Genomic DNA, 24,214 nt, shown 5'->3' with positions numbered 1-24,214 from the left:
GTCGTATCAATATACGACGTATCAATATATTGTCCCCCCAAACTTAAAGATGCAACTTTTTCCAAGCTCCACCTACGGGGTGCGTGACTAGCGCGCGCTCTCCGGAGCAGGCCCCGGTCACAGCAGTGCCGTGACGCTGGGGCTAAGTCGACCCGGCCTTCACTTGGTAGCGTGCAGAGACTCGGGGTTGATGAAGGATTGAATCTTCGAAGTTGGTAAAATATATACAAGCAGGTTTAATGGCACTTTGAGAAAACTTATTTACATGATTATTTACATGGAAAAGAAGGGTACATCAGCAAAATAGCAAGCGTTAAGAGTTCATAGCGAGAAGCGTCTGGATGAGCCGTTTACCCAGGGCTCAGAGCGACATTTCGTGCTCTGCAGCGTCCTTAAAACCCCCTATGTCCAGCCCCTCTCTGAAGATGCTGACCAACCAAATCCAGGGCACGCCCCTCAGATATCGGCATCCAATCGAACACATCACTGCACTGATGGTCTGAAGCACTGACTGGCCCGGCATTGTTTCGTTGGGTCTGGTCACTTGTTGGCGGGAAAAGCTTGGGAACGGCGAGGAGGTACATTTCTATTCTTCAGCCAAGAATCGATAGGCTGGTTCCGGCAAGTGGGTTTACTTCTCAGAAACCCAAGTGCACGTGCGCGCCGCATACGGCTCCCAGCATTGTCCCTTTCCAACAATTGCAAATCTTTCCTGCATTCCCAGGAAATCCTCTAATGGCCGTAATCACCTTGCTCCTTTCTTGTCCTGTACGTCAGCGGACGTGTCACTCTGTCGCCTCCTTGGGACAATAGGCATTCCTTACTTGACCATAGCGCTTCTCGACGGGAAGGGTGAACAATTGAACGAAAGCACTTCCGGCTATTTCCCGCAGGGGGATATTTCTTTGTGTTTTTCTAGACGTTCTCTTGACAGCCCTTACAAAAATGCATGTAGGGTTTCTATAGAAATTCGAAAGCGTTGTGTCAATACACGCTGTTGAAAGTCTGTTGATAATCGGCAACATCTTGGATGATGCAGTGTTGACCTCTTGTTGAGCGCTTATGAAATAGTGGCCCATGTGTTTCTTAAGAGCGCTTTTGGAATTCGCGCAACTGAAATTCTGTTGATTTCAGGCTCAAATGCTTCAGAAACTCTGCAAGTGACGCTTTTTGATTTTCTGCTACCTTTCCACTCCTGAACAACAGAAAATAGTACACGACCATCGGTTTGCCAGGAGCAGACACGGGGTGATTTTCATTAATGCAAAAGTAGTACAGTACATCTCCTAGCTGCGATAAGTCACCACATTCTATGTTCTGCCCGACCAATCAACAATCCTGTCTGATCAGTGCTGGTTAATGATAAGCATAGTGAGGCATAAAAGAACAAAACAGATCTTGATCTTTTAAGCCCCATTATACTTACTCACTCATTAACCTACACTAAACTGACTAAATTGTTGATTGATCGAGCAGAACATAGAATGTGTTGACTGACCGCAGCAAGGATATGTGCTGTTCTACTTTTGCATTAATGTAAACCACCTCGTGCCTGCTCCCGGCTAACCGTTGATCACGCAGCATTTTCTGTTAATCCGCAGCGGAAAGGGAACACAGAATAAAAAATGCGCGTTAATGAGAAAGAAAAAATATCCATCTTTGGTGAACCCATAACATGAGCTGGGCTGTTTATTTGCTTTATTTCAATTCATATGCAAGGTATGACGCCAGGCTATTCTTTGCGTAAAACGCTGATACGTCCGGGAACTCCTCGCATGTGATGCTGAAATAAACAATATAAATCATAATTAAGTTGCGGTATATACTAACTTAAAAATAGAGGAAAGGCATTTGTGCGCTGCTCCACGTCATAGCTCAAGAAATTTCTTGTCTAAAATGAGTTGTCACTGTCTTTCACTGCTTAGACGGCATCGACCGCCGCTTCCACAGCTCGGCAGCACTGCCACATCGTTCATTTCTCCCTGATAAACAATATATGCTGCCGTCAAAGATCCTATTGTGAATATAAATAGCAAAGTGCAAGTCACAAGCATTACTACCCAGAAAACTTGAAGCAGAATTACCAACTATAGGCACCAAAATGAGTGGAAACAAAAACAAACACTGCAAAAATGGTGGAGCTGCACAGATTCAATAATCCACAATGTGTGACAGAGGCATATTATGATCTCGATAATGTGTCCGTCTCAGCGCGAGTAGCGTATCGAAAAAGTACAGCACTGTGCCGAACAATCCGTCAAAAACGGTCACCTTGTAAAAGAAAGAAAATGTCGCCATCCCAACTGGCGTTCCATCGGCCCCAGCGTCCGCGTTAGAGACAAGCCTGGTTCTCTCTCTCTCCCTCCTTTTTTTCCGACGAGGCTGGCTTGCCTGCTAGAAATATTTACATGCTCGCTTCCCCTTGTAGCACACACTGTACAAGACTGGCACAAACACGAATAGGAAAAAGTAAAACTCTCACCAAAGTGCAGACGCTCCCTCCGCCCGTGCCGGCTTTTCGCCCAGAATCCAAAACGCCTGCGACTGTTGAACTTCTTAAACACGTCCTCCTTGCGCAGAAGCTGCCACCCAAGAGCGGATTCCTCCGAAGACTTAAATGCGTACGTTCGCGCTCAAATTTGAACAAAACGATCTTCGTGATAATCACCAGCGAAAAACCTACATACGGTGCTTCGCTCACAGTGCAAGATGCGACCACGGTGGCGGGAAAACGCCAACTGAACTGGCACATCGCCGCACTCAGCGTACCCGCGTCCGCGTGCAAAGAAAACAGGGCGCGGAAGAACAGCTTCGGTGAAAAGGGGGAGCCGCCGCCCCCGCTGCGCGAGCTATGCTGCAGCCAAGGTCATCTCCGTGAAGACAAACCACGGAGAAGGCAGAGAGCAGAGACCCAGAGGGAGCAACCCCTCCCCCACTCCCCCTTTTTCCCCCCAGCCGACAGGAAGTAACTCTCGACCCTCCGGACATGCTGGCGCCGTTCGCGGCACGGGGGAAAGATGGGTGTGGACAGTAGCAAGGCAGTGGCCGAATGCTTCTTTGAAAAGACGAGTCGCGGATAGAAGACGCGTGTAATCCTATTTTTTTTTTCTTTTTATTTCATACGCGAATGTTTTTGCTATGCGTGTTAACTCTATAGTATGCGTGGGATCAATCCGTCATTATTAGAACCCCTCAATGTTTAAAGTGACTTCATTTTAGCATGGTGTCCACTTTAAGAAAGGAAGGAAAAGAAAAAAATAACAGTTAAATTCTACAAAGACATACAGGATTCCAATACAGACTGCACCTCATTTTGCGGCAAAAGCTACGGGCAAAAATACCTAGGCTTGGGCAGAATGTCAGACCCTGAAGCATATATATAGTGAACTTTGCAACTGGTTTAAAAAAGCTTTGTCCTGCCCTACATGGTAGGTTCAATCTAGGATCCTGTTTGTTAGTATGATGACTCACTGAACTTGTTTTATGATAAATATAAAATATGTCCTACCACTAAAGTTACCTTCTGCGACATACAGAAGCTGATTCATTACGGATTCTGACTGACATTCAACGATGTATTTGCATTATTAGTGGAGGCTTTGCCATCATGAAGTTTTTAGGGCATATTTTCACTGTGTTGCGAAGCTTGAGCTAAGTGTGCACCGTTAATATGTACTTTTATATAACATGAACGAGCACGCAACTGCATGCTGCTCTTATATTTCCCTTTGCAGAATGTGGCCAATAGTTGATTACAAGTGAGACCAAAAATTCATAACGAAATTGTCACATCATGTTCTTATCATTTGTGCCTAAAACTACTTAAAAACATGGGTCAGCTTGAACAGTACACGCTAATTGTTCGTGAACGTTGAAAACTGACAACAAAAAGCACATAGAAAAAATAGCACAAAAAGTCTATTGGGTAGAACACAATGAAAATTCTGTGGGCCCTGTAAAGATTGCACTCAGCTGGGATTGAATGTCTATCGAAATTCAATAAATTCAAAAGGCGGTCAATAGTCCAACAATAGAGTTTCAAAACTCATTTTTGTAAGGGAGGGTCAATTTGGCATTTGCAGGGTGTCCACAAAGCAAAACAGGCTTACAAAACAGGATTCCTGGAAACAGGCTCACTTAGAGCCATTGTACCAACACCACATATCCACAGCACTTATTCATGCCCACAGGCGAACAATAGAGCGCGCAAGTGCGGATGATGCACGGTCGTAACAGCAGTCTCGATCAGCGCCGCGCGCGCGCCGATCGAGGCGGCCGTGCGCCGCTAAAAGCGCTGGCGCCGGCTCTCACCGGAGCATTTCAGCTTGCATTTTGTCGCAATGTGTTCAGGGTGAAATATTACTCACTGCTGAAACATAATTACCGAATGTTGACGGAGATTTCCCGCCAGAATAGTTTCAGCTGTGAGTGTCTTACACCACATGTACGCGATTTCGGCGTTGGTTTAACTCGCCGTCATCTCCGTGTGTTCGTAGTTCGTTACCTTTGGCCAAACTCAGAGGCATGCTTTATAAAACTTGTAACTAGGCGGCGGACAGGAACAATATGGCAACAGTCTGTGTATGGTTTTTTTGCAGCGTTGACTGGATTGCGAGCTGCCGGTAAACTTGAGAAGTGTGGCAGCAGTTGTCTTCCATTCATCTTCATCTTCAGCTGCAGATCAAATAAAGTATAGGCGGCGGAAGCTGCAGTCTATGTGGAGTCTTTGCAGATTTGACTGACTTGTGAGCTACCGGTAAACTTGGGAAGGGTGGTAGCAGGAATTGTTTTTAATATTTGGCGCTGAGACGGTGCCGTTTTCAGCTGTCATGGTGTTTCACCATACGTACACGATTTTGGCGTCGGTTTAACTCGCCTTCACCTCCTTGAGTCCGTCAGCCATTGATAAAAGTGCGCAACATGCTTGAAAAACAGGGCTGCGGAAGCTGCAGTCAGTGTGGTTTCTTTGCTGGTTGGACGGAATTGTAAGCTACCGTTAAACTTGAGAAGCGTGGTAGCAGTTTATTTTTTAATATTTTGCGTTGAAACGGTTCCGTTTTCAACTGTCAGTGCGTGACACCATTCGTACGCGATGTCTGCGTTGGTTAAACTCGCCTTCATCACCGTGCTTCTCTCAGCAGCCGGCCAAAGTGCGCAACATACTTGAAAAAAAAAAAAGATTAACTAGCCGGCGGGAACAATTTAGCAGCAGGCCGCGTGACAGCAAAACACACGGCGATATGTGCCGCGCGCGCGCCGCCCGCACCGCTGGAAAGGAGGAAGCTGCACGCCCAGCAAAAAAAAAAAAAAAAAGCGCGGGCGCGCACGTGACGGCGCTCGGCCAATGAAAGGGTCGAACGACGAAGGAGAGCGCCGGAGAGGAGGCGGGTGGCAAACTTCACATGTTGGCGCTTCTTTTAGTTTATTGAGGGGTTTTAGCTCAGCTGCCATGACCTACAGTCCCAGCGGACATTGGTCGCCAGGGCGCGAGCTGCGTTAGACGCCATTGGGGTTCCGGAATAGGAGCTGCACCTAGGTTTGTGAGGGCCTGGGCCAATAGGGCCTCGGTCCAAACACCTCCTTGTACAAAGAGTAAATAAATGTTGGTGACCACCACCACACTTCGCGCAACGCGCAGCGTAGTGTCCAGTTCTTACACTCTTTCGTAATGTGCCCCTTTTTCGCGCATCGGTAGCACCTCCTTTCGTTTCGCAGTTTTGTTTTCTTCTCATCGATTGATATCGGAGCATTGCAATCTTCCGCCTCATGCCTCTCTGAAGCGCAGAAAGGGTATCTCTCCTTGCTTAATTTGGCACCCACCTGGAGGTTGGCCGCTGAGCCCTTGCCGTACGCTGTTGGGATGCCATTCACTGCCGCAATCAGGCAAACAGGTCGCGTTCGCTGAGGAGCGTTCGTGATTCCTCCGCGTATTTTTCCCTGCTCTACAATTCCAAACGAACTGATTGCAGCATGGCTTGGAGGCTAGAGATGTCGAGCACGTCGTAGTCTGCACTGTGGGCCTTAGGTACTGAACAGCCCATTCGGCCCGGCAGTACTCGAAGGAAAGCCACGCACAATTTCGCACCATAGCTGTCCGATTTGATACATAAAGTTTCAAATCCTGCGATATTTCGCTGAACATGATCGTGGAGGCGCCGCAGCGCGTTCGCGTCACTGAGAGCTCTAACCTGGGGGAGGTTTAACAGCTACTTAAGGTGTTCGTGCTCGAGCACGTCCTGACGCGCGAAACGCTCTTGGAGTGACTTTACAGCATAGTCGTAAATCTACTCCGTCGGACATCAGTCAGACATCGTCCGCTCAGTCAGGATATCTAGCTATTCCAGATCTTTCATAACAATGTCCAATTCATCTGATATTTCCAAGATGCGGTCTTGTTGCTGGGGGTCGAGGTCATCCGCCGTCGTTAGTACCGCAAGCTTCTCGTTGAGTCGGTCCAGTTCGGCATGCGTAGCTTCTCTCTTTGTTTGGAGACGCTCCATCGCTGTCGTCTGTTGCAGTTGGAACGCTGGTTTCAAGTTGCCGTTGTTCTTTGCTAACTCCCTTGTTTCGGCACCAAACAATATGTTCGTTATTCAATGACGTTAGAGAGAACTTTTAAAACAACAACATGACTTTTAATTGACCAAACTGCACTCGCATGTACACTGGCCGCAAAGCGTCTCAAATGAACACCGAACTACTCCGGAGACGCTGCGTATCTGTCTTCGCCTTGAAGGGAGCGCTCCTCCTGTGCGCCACCCACCTACCACAACACAACACACGCGCACACCGCCGTATTCGGGGGGGGGGGGGGCGGGGGAAGAATGTGCTATTCCAGTCCATATACGGGCCTTCCCCGGAATCAGTGGGAACAAATATTCAACATTGTTCGTTCATGGTTTTTCTTCCCATGGGTTGCATGCAGAAGTAGTGACTGATAGCGATCCGCAGCTTCGAGCAGATTAATTCCAAGAGTTTCGTAAATCAAACGGAGTTAAGCATACACTCACGCCATCCTACCACCCACAATATAATGGAGCGGCAGACCGTGTTCCCGTTCCCTGGCCTAGCGTGCGAATGCAACAGTGCTACTACCACCACCACCCCTACCCCCACCACCACCACCACCATCAACAAATCCTGATTACAGCTATTCTTGAAAATTAGGGGCACGCTCATGCTTCGCCATAAGACGTTTCAGCCTAATTTGCAGTATCGCCACAAGTCAAATAAAGCCTTTTATTTTCCTAAATGTGACGCTGCGTAGGAAATATGGTTCTTGAAAAACAGGCCAACGTCTTTTTGGTGATAAGACTGGTCATAACGAGATAAAAAAAAGGAGGCGAGAACTGAACCTCTGCCTAAATGCAGGACACGATAGCGGCCTGTAGCTAGAGATCGGCAAAGGGGCTCAGTTTAGTGAGCGGCTAGGAACGGTTTAGTTCACTGAAGTGAGCCTGCTTATTTGTACGGCTTACCGGCTTACTTAGTCTGGGTCGTTCAGGAGCGAGCAGTGTTTCTATTGAAAAGAGAGAAAGCCGGTTCTGTCTCTCTCTCTCTCTCTCTTGTTCACTTATCCGCGCCCATGCGACCTCCCGAACCGTTTTGTTGCAGCCGAGTGGCTGGGTGCGAGTTCTGCGCTTCTGTTAGCTGCGCGACAAAGCAACTGCTCTCCCTCCCTTTCTCAAAAGAGCCGCAACCACTCTCTCACTAGAGCGCTGTACCCTCCTCGCCTTCGGCTGTCTTTTCGTAGTTTAGTAAAAGTGGGTGGTGGCTGTTTTTGATTTTGGAGAGAAGGTTCGTCCTCTGGTTCAGAGCGCCTTGACGAACCTTTCTTCAGAGCCAGATCTTGCAAAAAACGACGCCTTACGTTGACCACTTCTGTTCGAACGATGCATCACGACCCTCACTGATCGTGCATCGTGTATTGCTGCAACCGCTCAAACGTATCAGTGAAAGTACATATAACACGGTTATTCAGTAGTGCATTTAGGTTTATTCAAACTGTTCTGTGCGTGATTAAAATAAGGGGGGGAAATGGCGTGAAATATCTGGCGGGAGGTAGGCGGGGGGCTTCGAGCCCTCCAGCCTCCCCGAGGCCGGCGCGTTTGCTTACGGGAATATACTATTAACAGGTCCAAACGCGTTTTAATTCGAGCCACGTGCATGCCGCGTGTTCTGCCATGTACACGACTACTCACTTCAAGTTGAAAACAGAATCGGGCCTCAACGAAAGTGTGGGACTAATTGTGTCGCCATTTTATCTCCCTTCGTGGTGACTATAGTATCCCAAGAGACAGCAATATCAATCTTTTTTAGAACGCGATTCTTTCTCTTTATGTCCACTATCACTACTGGAGGTGCACCAATTCCCCAAGCAAGGATTTCTTTCTTTTCTCATCCTATCGTTTCAAAATTAGCTGAATAACATTGACCATCATGCACCACGCTCACAATTATCCCTTATGAATACTTGGTGCCATCAATCTCTAAAGAAAGCCTAAAATCTCATGTGCGCTGACTATTAATAAATATAGATAGTGATGATATAGGCAGATATAGATAGTGAATTATAAATATAGAGAAAGCATATTAACTGATTGGAGGTCCCTCCTATATTTACGGAGACAGTGAATTCAGGGGGAGCATGAAGCATAATGTAAATGTATCGTTTTCGCTTTAATACAGAGTGCACTTGATAGCTCCAGTCCGCATTAGTCCTTTTTCTTCTTGTCTAAATTGCGCTTTTTTGTCCCTGCCCTCCACCTTTCTGGCTTCTCTACTTCGTATATCGTATATTCTTATTATCCTTTAAGAGAAGAGACATCTGGGCGAGCGCCCTTCCTGTTTGCTCTTCACCTTCGTCCTAGTCTGTAGCACTGTTTATTCATCATCTTATTACCCTTTTGTTCAACGCTGAGGCAGTTGTTCTCAAGGCCCACGGCTATCAGCTCCCGGCTTGTCCCGTTGTTTCATTTCCCTCTGGCGACAGAGGTCTTCCCCGGTACCCTATCTCAAATATGTTAAACCGTCCTGCTTTCGCCGCCACATATCCGCGCTGACCGTATTTCGTTCATTGACTCATTCATTTTGTGTCTACTTCTAGCTGCATCTTTCACCATTCATGTTGTGAGTAACGGTTTTAATTTTTAAAGACATATGTTTCCCGTTTAGAGCACACGATGCGTTACAGTCCCTGCTGTTTGAACGTGATCGAGTCGGATTTTTTCTGCTGTGCTTCCTGCGGAAGGGGCTATGCATTCCACATTCGCGTTGTTGTAATGAAGCTTGGCAAAAATACGCATACCACGAATGAAAAGCTAAACAAAAGACGTAGAAAACATGCGACAACTATTCGAAGCATACACCCAGCATTTTGGCTGCCAGGTTGCCGGCGCGAAGCTTCGAAGCAGCCGACCGCGCTCCGACCGACGGCAGTCGACGACGTGCGGAGATCGTGGAGACGGCAGTCTTTTTTTTCTTTTCTTTACCGGCTCAATTATCTAGTATCGTTTGGCTCGATCCCCTCGTGCCTGCTCACTAGAGTTGCTTTCTCGCACTGCTAATAGATGGCGCTGAAGTCGCAGCAATCAGAAGACTGGACTCTGGCGGAACGGTTCCTGGTAGCTCTCTGAACCGCCTGGTTCATGACGGCTCACTGAACGACAGCCGAATGCGAGGAACGACTCTTGTGAGGAAGGACAGGAAGAATGGCCTCCGAGATCACCCTCGCGCGCGTGTTACTTTCACGTGCACGATAGGAGGCAGGCTGATCTCGGAGGCCATGCGGGAGGGCAGGTGCTTTCTCGCATCACTAATAGATGGAGCCGAAGTTGCACCGAGAATATCCGACTTCCAAGCACACTCCCAGGAGCCGTTGGGTACGAATCAGATCACTGAACGAGAGAGCCGGCTCACCAAAAAAACCGCCACTCACTATTAGTGAGCCGCCGCGCACCCGCTCTTTTAAAAGAGCCGCTTAAAAGATTTGGCTCGCTTATCAGCGACCCGTCTCTACCTGTAGCCATTTATAATTACAAACACTCATCAGCATAAAGTCTTCAGATATATCTCTTCCGAATAGGAAATTAAAGACAGAGCCCACTGCCGTGCGTAAAATGCTCGATCCACGAAGTTGTGTTGCCTCCCTTATCACGCACATGCCCACTCGCATACCTGCACACCATACGAATTTTAATCATAGGCCACGTGACATACAGATGCACTTCCTTTTTCCCGAGGTACGCACATGGTTCTTGAGATTATCCGGATCTTGCTTGAAATTTCAAAGCGAAATTGATGCGTTTTTTAAAAGTGCGCTATTAAAGACAAACAGAGGCTATTTATATTCGCATTTATTGTAATCTCTTACTGGCCAGAATTCTCTGTCTACCCATCGTATAATGTCTGCGATTCGGGGTGAGTGAAATAGTAGCGCGAGGCATATACAGGTAGGGACTAAAGTCTCTCGACCGAACGTCTGGCAATTTCGAACTAGAACCACGATGTAAATGAATTATCACCTTATTTCTCTAGCACACATGAAAAAATTAGACGTGAACATTCACATCAAAACTATAGTCCGAGGCAACTCATTGATATGAACGTTATGCGCTTTGGTTGCAGTTTGAGTGGTCCAAAGTCTTTTGTCCTTAATAGTACACGTGATATCAAGAGCTGCCGACCAATTACGATTCTCGCGGAAGAAATACGACAAAAACGTGGGACTTTTAGATATTATTAAACTGTTGCTCTTAGATAATCTTCCGTGGCATCCATAGGGCTTGTGTCACAAAGTTATGAGTGAGGATTTGAGTGCTTTTGTATATGCAGAGAGGCAGAAGCACTTCCTGGAAAGTTTCAAGTGTATAAATGACCCCCAATCTTCTAGGGCAGGCTTCGCAAGTTCTAGGTTGCTCGATCGTTGTTCCATGTAGATTGACATTATTTGTATTGCACTAATTTCACGTAACCCTTAAAAGGTAATTGATTTACTATTTTCTTGTTATTACCTATTTAGAGCACAACAACCTTATTTACTCTAAACAACATGGCTTCAGGAAAGGCCTTTCTACGACAACACAGTTTCTGCAAATTGTCCATGACTTCCAAGAAACAATTAATTGTGGACTTCAAACAAACGCAATATTTGTAGATTTCTCCAAAGCTTTCGACAGGGTCCCTTACTGTCATTTGATTTAAAATTTTAAACTTATTGGAATAGACCGTAACACTGTCGCGTGGATATTATCTTTCCCTCAGATCATAATACGTATCAGTTAACAATGCTGAGTCAGACAGCCTTGAGGTGTTTTCCGTAGTTCCGCAGGGGTCAATTTTGGGTACATTGCTTTTTCTGGCGTATATTAATTACATCCCATCAAATGATGAGCCTAACACAACAGTACGTTGTTTTGCAGACGATTGTGTTGTGTACACAACTGTTCGGTCCCTGGATGATCAAATCAGCCTTGACCTCTCACTGAACAACATCGCGAATTGGTGTGAAAAATGGGGTATTAAGTTCAATGTCAACAAAACAACATGTATCAGCTTTAATCATAAAGGGATACCGAACCAATACCCTTATACTAGAAGAGGCACAGCTATAATAAGGTCAGACACTGTTAAATATTTAGATGTTACGTTTTCAATCACGTTCAACTGGGCTACTCACATTGATAGCAAATGCACAAATGCATTCTGGCAGCTCACTTTCTTGCGTCGGAAATTGGCTACAGCACCAGGTTGTGTCCAACTAACTGCTTTTAAAACCCTCGTTCAGCCGATACTTGAGTATGCCGGTATCATATGGCTCCAGCACCAATACTATCCCGTTGATAAACTAGAGAGAATACAGTACATGACACTCCGCTTTATTTCCTCCAGATACTCGCCGTACGATACCGTCAGCGCACTACGCAATCAAGCAAACATTCCGGCTTTAATATTAATCAGCATGACGTCTCTCTGCCATGGAGTTCCTCCTTGTTCTTTATCACGGGCGTATAAACAGGTGAAATAAAGTACGTCATGCCACCCTTTCAGCCTTGACAAGAATTAATCATCAGAGATACATCAGACCCTTTCCGTCGCGTTGTGACACATTTAAATACTGATTCTTTCGCTGTGCTATTGAAGCATCGAACCACCTCCCAAAAGAAATTGTGTTGTTGTTGTTTGTTTCGTTTTGTGGGGTTTCTATGAGAGACGCCGTAGTGGAGGACTCCGGAAATTTCGACTATCTGGGGTTCTTTAACGTGCGCTGACATCGCACAGCACATGGGCGCCTTGCTTTTCGCCTCCATCGAAAAGCGGCCGCCGAGGCCGGATTCGATCCCGCATCCTTGGAAACAGTAGTTGAGCGCCGTAACCACTGCACCACCCCGGTGGGGAAGAAACAATTGTGAATGTTGTTTCTGTTTATTTGAAGCTAAAATCGGGGCACTTCTGTTGGAATAGGACTGACTGTGAATATCCTGTTGTTCATTGGGACTTTGATTTGCGTGTTTCTCTTTTTAGTTTTTTCTCAATTGTATTGTGGATTGCTTCCTGCGCTGTTGCATTTCCATTTCGTTCTTTGCTCTGTAATTTTGCTGTTCTTTAATTCTGGATTGTTTGTCTTCTGACCCACTATATGAGCCTGTAAAGGCGTACAGTATATGTAAATAAATAAACTAGTGCGGCGCACGCGTCTGCTCCGCAGTTCTTAATTCTAACTTGACCCAAGACTTGTCAGATTTCGTGAATCGTTCTTGAGAATTCTAGACACAAGATGTCCAGGCAATGGCATGACTGCATCGGGCTGAGGGCTCTTTCTAAACTTAAGTATACTTTGTAGGTCGCACTCTTTGCAATTTTCTCTTTAATCTCTTCACTCTATAGAGCACCAAAGATGCCCCAACATCCATCAGTGGTGACAGATGCCTATGGCGGAATTCTTATATAAATCAATCAATCAATCAATTTACCAAACAATGAACCAATCAATGTACTTTATTTTTCCAGAAAACAAGCCGGATGGTCTCCTGGGCAAAACGCTCCTCAAGAAGCTTGACTAAGGCCTCCTCACTTCACTTCGTGCGCTCGTGAAGTGATGTGATGAATAAACAGTGCTACAGGCCGGCCGCTCAGCGCACGGCTTCCATTAAGTTCCAGTGAGGAGCAGAAGTTCGGAAGCGCTGCGCGGATTGCGCTCCTTCTCCGCGTCTCGAACATTCGGTGGCAATTATTTATAGCGTGCCGCGGGGCGACCGCCGGTTCTAATCTCGATGAAGCTAAGGTAGCGGTAGCAGGCAGACACTGGTTAAAATCAAACCGTGAAAGAAGGGCTATGAGCTCATGTCTTAGGTAACGCGCCTGCTCGAGGAGCAGCGTGCAGCGTGAGTTAATCTTTTGTCAAGTGTAGTCGCCTATCTGTCGTTTGTAAATAACCTTTCTGTTCTTTGTGTTTTTGCAAGTTCGTGGTGCAAGTACGGCAAGTTCGTGGTGCTTCGTCTCATTGTGTGCGTAAACTACACCTTTCCTGCCAAACCCACGAGCACCTTGAAGAGGTGGGGAGAAAGAGAAGAAAAACAACGAACCCAACAATACGATTGGTGTCTGCCTGCCTCCACGATGTAATCTTGAACAAGAACCAAAACACCGGCGTCATGCATTTAACGTACTGACTTCCGTAATTTTCAGAACGTGAGGAGTGGTAGGCACTTCTTGGCCAGAAGCGTCTAGCATGCCTGAATGAAATTAGAAGCGAGTAGTTTCTACACGCTTCTATGTCCGATATTTTACACTTTGATCAGGTAAACAGCTGGAAAGCAGACTCCCGACAAGTTGCACCGATAAACCGTATTGCAATATGCTAATTGCACTCAAGCACTTCACGTATAGATATCCGCTCGTAAACAGTGTGCCCCCTGTTCTGCATGATAACATGCATTGTGAAATTTTAATCGATTGTCAGATCGAAATGTCACTGTAGTGTCTGCCTGGACTTCAATGCTTGTTCTGTAAGCTGTGAGAGAAAGATCTGTGAAATCACACCAGCTATCATTCAGTTTACGAAGCATATTCCCCCTTTTTCCGGATGCTAATGAATGACACACACACAAACACAAACACACGCACACACGCACACGCACACGCACAAGCACACACACACACAACCGCAATGATTTTTTTTTAGTACAATGGTGGATATTTTGTGCTCGAGTTTTCGAATTCTTTAGCTTTCGAATATAACGGGGTTCTCATGCGTTAGTCATGTGAACGGAATGTTAGAGAAAAAAAACGTCCACAACCTTTATTTTCTCTTTCTTGCTTCTTTGCATTCTCAAATTTACCGTGCCTTAATGTTTTGTTCCACAACTCTTGAAAACTGTGTTGCAGCCAGTTGTGGTGTAGCCTTAATGCAGCCAGGGAACATTTTACTTAGCTCATCGATGCCAAAGCCAACTGAAAACAATTTGTTGAGACTAAGTTCTGTTCGAAACAGTGCTCAGGATTCTAGATAAAGCTTCCAGCGGAAAAGAATCGGCGGAATGGCTGGAAATGGTGATGATATGCAGATGACAGCACGTAGATGATACATTCTAACAAGCTTTATCGGTTGGCGTTCAGCTGAACATTTCGGCGTATTCTCTGCCGTGGAAGCTGATCTATCTTTCTCATGGCGGAATGCTTAAGTTTACAACCAACAGGCTATTTAACTCACCACCGATGCGTGGCTTTGACTTTGTGAATATCGCCCATAAAAACCGATAGAAAAATGCCACTCGGCTGACCGTCAGCTCTCCCATTTACCTACAGGTGCTAGGTGCAATTTGGGTAGACAAGAAATTGGCGTACTTTTACGTTCGAGTGTTCATGATCACATAAGTCTCAACATCAAGCAATTAGAATTTTTCGCCTAAATGTAACAACTTAAAAAGGGAGTTGATGGTAGGTCGCTTTTGATTTCCAACATAATCTAATCCGGTTCCTGCGAAAAAATGACCCCATGGAAGCATGTGTTCTGTCGGATGGTTACGATCAGAGAAAAGCATGCGTTTGTTTTGAAGTTTGAAAAATTCTCTATAATTGGATAGGGCAAATATTATAGTTAAAAAAGAAGTTATTGATGTGCAAACTTTAGTAGGCTATGTAGAAATAATATTGATGTAATGGGGCGTTTATTGACGCTCAGATGGAGAGCTCTGATGAGAGGACCTTGCAACGGCGAGCCCAGCGTACTTCTTCTTTGTCTTCGTCGCACAACGCACTGGTGCATGTCGATGGCTGAAGTGCTGACTATCACAGTACATTTTCCCCCCGGGTAAAAAAAGGAGCTATCCTGGCGACTTATGGCGTGGAAAGCACAGCGGGGTCATAGAACGGCTTCAATCGGTTCACGTGAACTGTTTCACGACCACGGCGACGCAAGTCCGCAGAGGGCGTGACGGGCTCAACTACGTAGTTGACTGCAGATGTTTGATGGAGGACCCTATATGGCCCGTGGTAGCGAGCAAGAAATTTCTTTGAAAGGCCAGGGGTTGTGGAGGGCACCCAGAGCAACACCAGAGAGTTCGGGAGATATGACGAAGCTTCGCCGGTATCACGGAGGTATTTTTGTTGCCACTGATTTTCTGTTGTGAGAGAGCGGGCGAGCTGACGGCATTCTTCTGCGTACGTGACGGCATCAGATAGCGGGGAAGATACGGAAACGTCAGGGCGGTAGGGAAAAAGTGTGTCCATAGTACAGGGTGGCTCGCGCCCGTAAAGGAGAAAGAATGGAGAGAATCCAGTAGTGGTCTGTGCCGCGGTGTTATATGCGTAAGTAACAAACGGTAGAACTTGGTCCCAATTGGAATGGTCGGTGTTCACATACATAGCCAGCATGTCACCGAGAGTGCGGTTGAAACGTTCTGTCAGTCCATTCGTCTGAGGGTGGTACGAGGTAGCGGTGCGGTGTATGGTGCGGCATTCTTTCAGGATAGCCTCAAGAGCGTCTGATAAGAAAACGCGTCCGCGGTCACTGAGCAGTTCGCGAGGGGCACCATGGCGAAGAACCAGGTTTTTCAGAATAAAGGCAGCCACGTCGCGTGCGGAAGCAGAGGGCAATGATGATGTCTCAGTGTAGCGGGTCAGATGATCCACTGCCACGATAATCCAGTGGTTGCCAGCTGAAGTTGTAGGAAGGGGACCGTATAGATCTATGCCGACACGATCAAACGGCCGGGCAGGACAGGGGAACGACTGCAGCGAAGCAGGAGACTTGAGAGGAGTTTTTCGGCGTTGGCAAGACTGGCAAGAACGGAAAAAATGGCGGACAAAGTGGTACATTCCACGCCAGAAGAAGTGTAGACGCAAGCGCGTGTAGGTTTTCAACACTCCGCCGTGGGCGCACTGGAGATCAATATGGAAAGCAGCACAAATTTCGGGGCGGAGATGACGGGGGATGACTAAAAGCCACTTCCTTCCGTCGTGAAGATAATTGCGGCGATAGAGCAGCCCGTCACGAATTGAAAAATGGTGAGCTTGGCGGGCAAGCGCCCTAGACAAACGACCTGGAGATTGACTTGAAAGAAAGTCCAGAAGTGTAGATATCCACGGGTCGCGCCGCTGTTCCGTGGCCATGTCGATAGTGGCAAGCGAAGACAAATCGTAGGCGCAGATCTCATCAGACAACGAAGAGGGAAGCAGCGGTGAGCGCGAAAGAGCGTCCGCGTCAGTATGCTTGAGGCCTGAGCGATATATGACACGAATGTCATACTCTTGGAGGCGAAGAGCCCAGCGAGCAAGGCGGCCGGACGGGTCTTTGAGGGACGCCAGCCAGCACAGAGCGTGATGATCAGTGACCACATAAAATGGTCGGCCATAGACATACGGACGGAATTTGCCGATGGCCCAAATAATGGCCAAACATTCTCTTTCCGTAACAGAATAATTGGACTCTGCCTTGGTCAAGGTGCGGCTTGCGTACGCCACCACATAGTCTCGGATACCAGGTTTGCGTTGGGTGAGAACGGCGCCTATCCCAATACCGTTAGCGTCAGTGTGAATCTCAGTGGGCGCATTCGGGTCGAAGTGGCGGAGGATGGGAGGCGAAACCAAGAGAAGGCGTAAAGTGTTGAAGGCGTCATCACAAGCAGGTGTCCATGCGGAGAGGTCGGAGCTGCCGGAGAGGAGCTCGATGAGAGGAGCAATATTAGATGCGAAATTTAAGATGAAGCGGCGAAAGTAGGAGCACAGGCCGATGAAACTTCGTAGCTGCTTCAGTGATTTTGGGCGTGGGAATTCGGCAACTGCACGAAGTTTGGTGGGATCGGGAAGAATGCCATCCTTAGAAACGACATGACCGAGAATAGTTAGTCGGCGAGCAGCAAAGCGGCACTTCTTCAGATTCAGTTGGAAGCCGGCAGTAGCGAGACAAGTGAGAACGTCCTTCAGTCGGAGAAGGTGGGATTGAAAATCGGTAGAAAAGACTACGATATCATCGAGATAGCAAAGACAGATTCGCCACTTGAATCCACGAAGCACAGTGTCCATGAGGCGTTCAAATGTGGCCGGGGCGTTGCAAAGCCCAAAGGGCATGACGTTGAATTCATATAATCCATCTGGTGTGATGAAGGCAGTTTTAGAGCGGTCAGTGTCATCCATTGGCACCTGCCAGTATCCAGATCGTAAATCCAACGAGGAGAAAAACTCGGTGCCCTGCAAGCAGTCCAGTGCGTCATCGATGCGTGGCAGAGGATAGACGTCCTTGCGCGTGATCTTGTTGAGCCGGCGGTAGTCGACACAAAACCGGAAGGAGCCATCTTTCTTAGGTACCAACACAACTGGAGACGCCCAGGGACTGTGGGATGGCCGAATGACACCACGACGGAGCATGTCGTCCACATGATCAGCAATTACTTGGCGCTCCGAAGCCGACACGCGATAGGGGCGCTGGCGCAAAGGTGCGGTTTTACCGGTGTCAATGGTGTGCTCTACGACAGACGTGCGGCCCAAGTCAGTTTGAGGAAGGTCGAATGAAGAAGCGAAGTACTGCAAGAGGGCGACAAGTTGATCACGTTGCGCAAGTGGAAGATCAGCATCAATATCATGTTGGAAAACGTCGGAGGGCGTCGAAGCCGTCGCAACATCGTAAGAGCACAGACTAACGTCGAAGGAGGGAGTTGAGTCAGCAAGACTGGTGATATGACCGGGATCAAGCTCTTCAAGACGTCCAATGCATTCGCCACGGAGCAGGACTGCTGGGCAAGAAAATGGGTTCGAGGCGTAAAGTGCACTCTTTCCGTCTTGAATTTCGAGAACTGCGAACGGAAAAAGGAGGCAGGGATGACGGGAGGCGGCTTCGGAAGGTGTAAAAATCGCAGTCAAAGGAGTTACCCACTCACAAGACAGTGGTACGAGGGCAGCAGAGAACGGAGGAATGTCGGTGTCATGGGCGACGAGAAGTTTTGCAGTGCGGGGAGGGGTATCACAGAAGGGGGCATCACAGAGGGAGGCGAAGGCAATTTGCGCACGAGCACAGTCAATAACGGCTTGATGAGTCGATAGAAAATCGTATCCGAGGATGCTATCATGCGAGCAGTTCGGCAGAACAATAAACTCGATGGGGTACAAGACGTCTTGAATGAGCACACGGGCTGTGCAAGATGCGGAGGGGTGAATGTGCTGTGATGAGGCGGTGCGGAGCGAAAAGTCGGAAATCAGAGTGGTCACCTTGCGAATTCGACGGCAGAGCGCTTCACTGATGATGGAGACGGCTGCACTGGTATCGACGAGAGCGAGAACTGTGGCGCCTTCTACAGAAACTTTGATAACATTAGCGGGACGACACGGAGGACTTGAGGAATTCGAAACAAGCGCAGTTCTTGCCTCCGGAACTGCGACTGTTAGTTTCCCTCAACGGTGTTGTTAGAACGTCGCAGCATTGGAGAAAGCGATCGGCGCCGAGGAGAATGTGATCGACGAGTGGCATAGGTTTGGCGGTCTTGTGAGACAAATTGAGAACCGGGCGGAATCATTTGCGAGCGTGAGTCGGTATTGTACGGGTAAAGTCGAATGTCAGGCTGTGAAGGTTGGAGGCGCTGGTGACAAAGGCGTGCAACATGGCCCGGCCGACCGCAGGCATAGCAAATCGGAAGGTTGTCCGTAGTACACCAATGTTTCATAGGATGTGGGCGGAACCTTGAGGGTGGGGCTTGGAACGAAGGCTCAGCATGCGGTGGTGAACGGTAGGCAGGGACCTGCACATAGGAGCCAGACGTGGGCGAAGGTGGTAGCCTAGCCGTTATTTGGGCATACGTGAGAGGTGCCGTCACAGGCGGCAGCACGGGGTTGGACGGCAAGACATCAGCGACGTGTTCTTGCACGACACGGCATATAGTAGGGGCCAAAGATGGAGCCAGTTCAGGAACGAGGCGGCCCGAGTCTTGAAAATGGGGAAGGAGTGAGATTTGACGTGCGACCTCTTCACGAATAAAATCTTTGATCTGTTGACTCAGCGGGCTCCCTTCAGAAGTTGGCGAACCACCCAGGGCTAATGCGGCTACGCCTTCGTCGCACACACCGGAGCGGGGCCTAGAAGCGGGCCGCTTGCGGAGCTCGTCGTAGCTCTGGCAAAGCTTCACGAGTTCACTAACGCTGGTGGGATCTTTCGCTACCAGCATCTGGAAGGCGTCCTCAGAAATGCCCTCGAGGATGTAGCGGATTTTGTTCGCTTCCGGCATGGCCAGGTCGACTCGTTTGCAGGGATCAACGATGTCTTCTATGTAGCTGGTAAAGGTCTCATCAGCGCGCTGAACACGATCGTGTAAACGTTGTTTGGCACGAAGCTTACGCACTGCCGGGCGGCCGAACACTTCCGCGAAATTCTTTTTAAATGTCGACCAAGATGACAGGTCAGCCTCATGGTTGCGAAACCAGAGGTTCGCTACGTCCGTCAGATAGAATATGACGTTACTGAGCTTACATGAGTCATCCCACTTGTTGTAGCTGCTGACTCTTTCATGCGATGACAGCCAGTCGTCGACATCTTGGTCGGCCGTGCCACTGAAGAGGCAAGGGCACGCTGGCGCACGACGCCAGAACACATGATCGTGGGTGGAACGGCCGGCAGCGTCGAAGTGGACTCGTCTTGCATGGCGGTCGTAGAGGGTAGTGTACGGCTTCGCAGTTCCAGTTTGAATGGGATCGTTTCCGGCACCTCCGCCAATTGTAATGGGGCGTTTATTGACGCTCAGATGGAGAGCTGTGAGGAGAGGACCTTGCAACGGCGAGCCCAGCGTACTTCTTCTTTGTCTTCGTCGCACAACGCACTGGTGCATGTCGATGGCTGAAGTGCTGACTATCACAGTACATTGAAATTGGTTGATATTAATAATAGTTGTTGATAATTAACGATCGTGGTGAATAACAATGATAAAATAAATAGAAAAGAAAGTAAAAGTAAGAATTCGACAAGGTCATGGGAGCGCTAATGCTTCCGAATTCTCGCAATGCTGTTTCTGTCCTGACCTGTAAGTTATTTTTCATTCACCATTGTCCAAGTTTGATTAGAGGCTCAGTTTTTGTGGAAACTAAATATTTACGGCGCCATTGTTACTCAAGATCACCCATTTGTGACCGAAATTGACTGTTGACTAGGACATGGTTCTCTTTTGGCTGGCTGCATATTCGCTGCATCCCCGGTTAATTTTTTTTCTTTATTCCAGCAGCTCTCAGCCGTTCTATGGTTTTAATTTCAATAGTTTTCTATGTCAGAGCAAAAAGCAATGCCACTCTCGCTTTGAGCGTTTGTTAGCTATAAGACCTCGTGACTATATGACATACCTATGAAGGGTGACAAAAACTATATCAGAAGAGTGCCGGTTCTTCTGGCACGCTCTCATGGTGCCCTCATGGCATTTTGATGGAGCAAAAATACTAGATATAGTCAACGTGCTCAAGACTGCAGCCTCGTTGAAACCTGAAACACGAATTTTGAGAAAAGGGGCTTAGGCATAAGATAACATTAAGACCTCGCTAACATATTGGTTCTATTAAATAAGGCAATTACAATGAATAATTGCACTCCATACAAAGGTAGCACGCGAGAAAGCACTAATTGATGACGCAATGCAGAGCGGTCTTGGTGCTCAATGTTTTGCGGCACGTGTTGGAAAATTTCACACATTGCATAGTGTCCTTCGATAAAAGTTAGAACATTGCTTCAAGTGTACATACGCCACATATAACAATCCTCAGGCTATAAAAACAAAATCTCACGCAGAATGAGAGAGTTCAGTCATTCTGAAACACAATGAGTCCCGCTGTATTGTAAACGCAGTAGGGAAGCCCAAATCACATTAGAGTTAGAGCTATAAAACGAGTTGAATCATTGCTTCGCTTGCTTTCATTATGGGCTGAAAAATTCTTGAGTGTAAACTTGCTGCAGGTGAGATGGCCACCCTAGAGGTACCGATCACCGCTCGATAACTGCAGCGGGTCGAGTAGGTGAGGGAATCCGGCAGGGAGTATCAATGCCCTTAAGCGATCGCAAGAGTCCGTCCTGGTGTCGCTGATCAGCTCGGTTCCTTTGTGGTCGATCCGCACGTAGTATCTCTGGCTGCGTGAATGCCTGGGCCACTCTGCGTTGCTCGCATGGGGCAGACGTCTGCAGAGGTAGGAGGCAAAGTATGGTTAGATAAAATTATCGGATGAAAGCGGTTGATTTTGCGTTTTAGCGTTTACGTTTGTATTCCATGAAGGGTTAACAAGGTAACGAGGGACAAATGGCGAAACAAACCCTCTTTGCGAGTATCAGTGGCTTGTTGCGTTGTGTTTTGAGACTGGGTGTCGCAAAAGCAGCCAGTGCGAATAAGAGAAAGAGATTGGTGACACAGCAGCGAGGAAAAGCAACTTTAAAGTATTTCTAAATCGATTAATTCATGAATCATTCATGAATAAGACTGTTGCTCTATGTTCATAATAGTTCATAGCATATTTCATTACGAGACCATTTGGAGTTGTGGTGTGGTTGGTCATGTGTGCATAGGTGCGTGTGAGCAGGTGAGTGATAGGTCATCATTGACCGTTAAAGAATATCATTAAAATGCCTATATTGGCGAGCAGGCATGGATCTCGCGTGAGCGTAAACAGATCAGCTTTGAAGGCAATTGCATTACTCCACTATGCCATTGCTGCAGCCTGATATCCCGTGTATCTAACTACCAGTGTGTCGTTCTTCTTTCGACATGTCGCCTTCATCATCCATGCGTACGCAACGGGCAAGGACACACCACTCACCCATGTCCTGTAACGGACGCAAACCCAAAACTACGACTGGAGCGAAACCCGAAGTGCTAGAGCACCTAGTCAACCTTAAATTCACATTTGGCCTAGCAGAGTTCAATTGTCCGCCGTTTTTTATTTAATTTCACATATTTATCCCTCTAAAGAAATACTGTTATTTATTGTCAGTTCGCTGCTGGCTCAAGTGGTCTTTACGGATCTGCATTCACATTGTCTAACCTCTAGCACTCCTGGTTTGAAGCAGGCAAATGCTAGTACCGCCCACGCCCATCCATACTGCTGGGAAGTAGAGCTATAGCTTGCACATACCCTCAGTCGACAAAAAAAAGATCATCAGCCCTAATTTAATTTAACACTCATTTCTTCTTCGGATCTCTCTTCGATCATTTTGGGGTCACTCAGTTCCACGTTGGAGCATTAAATCAGTCGTGCGATCAGTTTGCACTGGAAGGCTGATTCTTATTCCTCTTTCCCACCTCAAATGGGCAAGCCGACTTGGCAGCTTTCCCTCTCCCCCCCTTCACCCCCCTTTTCACCAACGTTTTGATTATGTCCTTGTTAAGGCTAAAAATACAGCGAGGAGTCAACGCTCGATCATGGCATCTGCCAGCTATCACCTCCCAACGCCGTGCCTGTGATACATCGCTCAGAACGTCGACGCCGACACCATATGTTCTGCGTAATGTGTCATTATATCGCGTTAAAAAAGTTCGTAATTTGCGAAGGAATTTCATTCTTTAAAGCCTTCTTTTAAGTTGAAGGGCTCCGATGTAGGGCCTAACGAACTGTAATTTGCCCGTTTATAATGTTGATGTGAGTTTTGCAAAACAAATGGCAGACGTGGGTATTAATACCTTTACGATAAGGAGACCAAGTGTAGATTTGGATGCCGATACACCGTCGCGCGCTGAGTGAAATCTCTTGCGGTGGTACTTCGGGCCATACAAAGTTCTTCGACGCATCGTAAAACTGGACTACGAGTGATCCTCGACGACACGGCCACATCCCAGCGGCGCCGGGCGCGACCAGAAATCATTCCTGCTGTGCACTTGAAGGCTAATTACGCGCACTAAAGGCCGTAAATATGTTGATTTCTAATGATTTGCTACCGTCGAGAAAGCTTGCTTTTATCGCCGCCCCCGAATCGTTTCGTTCTTTTTCGGCTGCACGTCAGTCCAATAAAGTGTTCATTCAGTCCAACGCCAGTCTCTTCGCTTGTTGGCTCGGGCAGCGTCATCAACAAGCGACATTACAATGACAGCCTGAGATGAGCTTGGGCACCACAGTCCTTGCTACAACGATAAAACTGGCGCAGAAAGACAACAAATTATCGTATTTTGGTAACCTGAAAGAACTGTAAGTACTATCTGGTATTCCCAATCCTTGGAAATCCCACTCAGGTGAAATAACCAATTTTAAATGCTCTGTGATCTCCTGCCTGTTACCTAAATGCATTGAATTGTTTTCTGCTGATATAAGTGTCTCGGATTTCTGTTTTCACCATGTGGAGGCATATTTACTTATATTTTATCATTTGTCACATTGCAAAAACCCCACTGTGGTACAGTGTTTTTTATGCCAATGCACATAATTGTAGCATGGCTCAACATTGCTGTCTCGTTAACATGTCTCAACATAGTGAAAAATCGTTTATATGCATAGTTGTTTACAGTTATGTTAATCTAGCCTAAAATAATTGTTTTTATATACCACGCTGCAACTAATGCATGGTAATGGATGTAATGAAGGTCATCAGAGGCTTTTTGTCCAAGGCCATCGGCATCATCGATGTTGGAATACAGATTTGACTCGGTTAGGGTATGATGAAATGGAGCAGTGAAACCCTTAAGGAGCAGCAGTTGTGCCGCACAGGAAGTTGTAGTTGAGGTGCCGCTTAGTCCTAGTAGGTGCAGGGCGATGAGTGTGCTCCCCAAATGTG

General features: G+C 47.3%; 1 protein-coding gene and 1 long non-coding RNA gene across 2 annotated transcripts in view; both read right to left on the bottom strand.

The window, feature by feature from the left end:
• Nucleotides 1-1,658: 1,658 nt before the first annotated feature.
• LOC146200463 (uncharacterized) lies at nt 1,659-2,619 on the bottom strand. The gene is made up of 2 exons (XR_014704828.1): nt 2,272-2,619; nt 1,659-1,783 (listed from the first exon to the last, which is right to left on the bottom strand). It is a non-coding gene; the product is annotated as an uncharacterized LOC146200463 (long non-coding RNA).
• Nucleotides 2,620-24,120: 21,501 nt separating this feature from the next.
• The window catches only part of LOC146200462 (uncharacterized), a 142,115-nt gene continuing 142,021 nt past the window's right edge, over nt 24,121-24,214 (bottom strand). The window contains exon 10 of the mRNA XM_084592372.1: nt 24,121-24,175. Within this exon, the coding sequence (XP_084448498.1) occupies nt 24,121-24,175 (55 nt within the window). The remainder of the gene's footprint in view (nt 24,176-24,214) is intronic.

Source organism: Amblyomma maculatum, chromosome 2 (genome assembly GCF_055883805.1).
Source record: "Amblyomma maculatum isolate TAMU_Amacu chromosome 2, ASM5588380v1, whole genome shotgun sequence".
Lineage (NCBI taxonomy): Eukaryota > Metazoa > Arthropoda > Arachnida > Ixodida > Ixodidae > Amblyomma > Amblyomma maculatum.
Note: the sequence above shows the minus strand (reverse complement) of the source record. Positions and strands in the feature narration are given on the sequence as shown.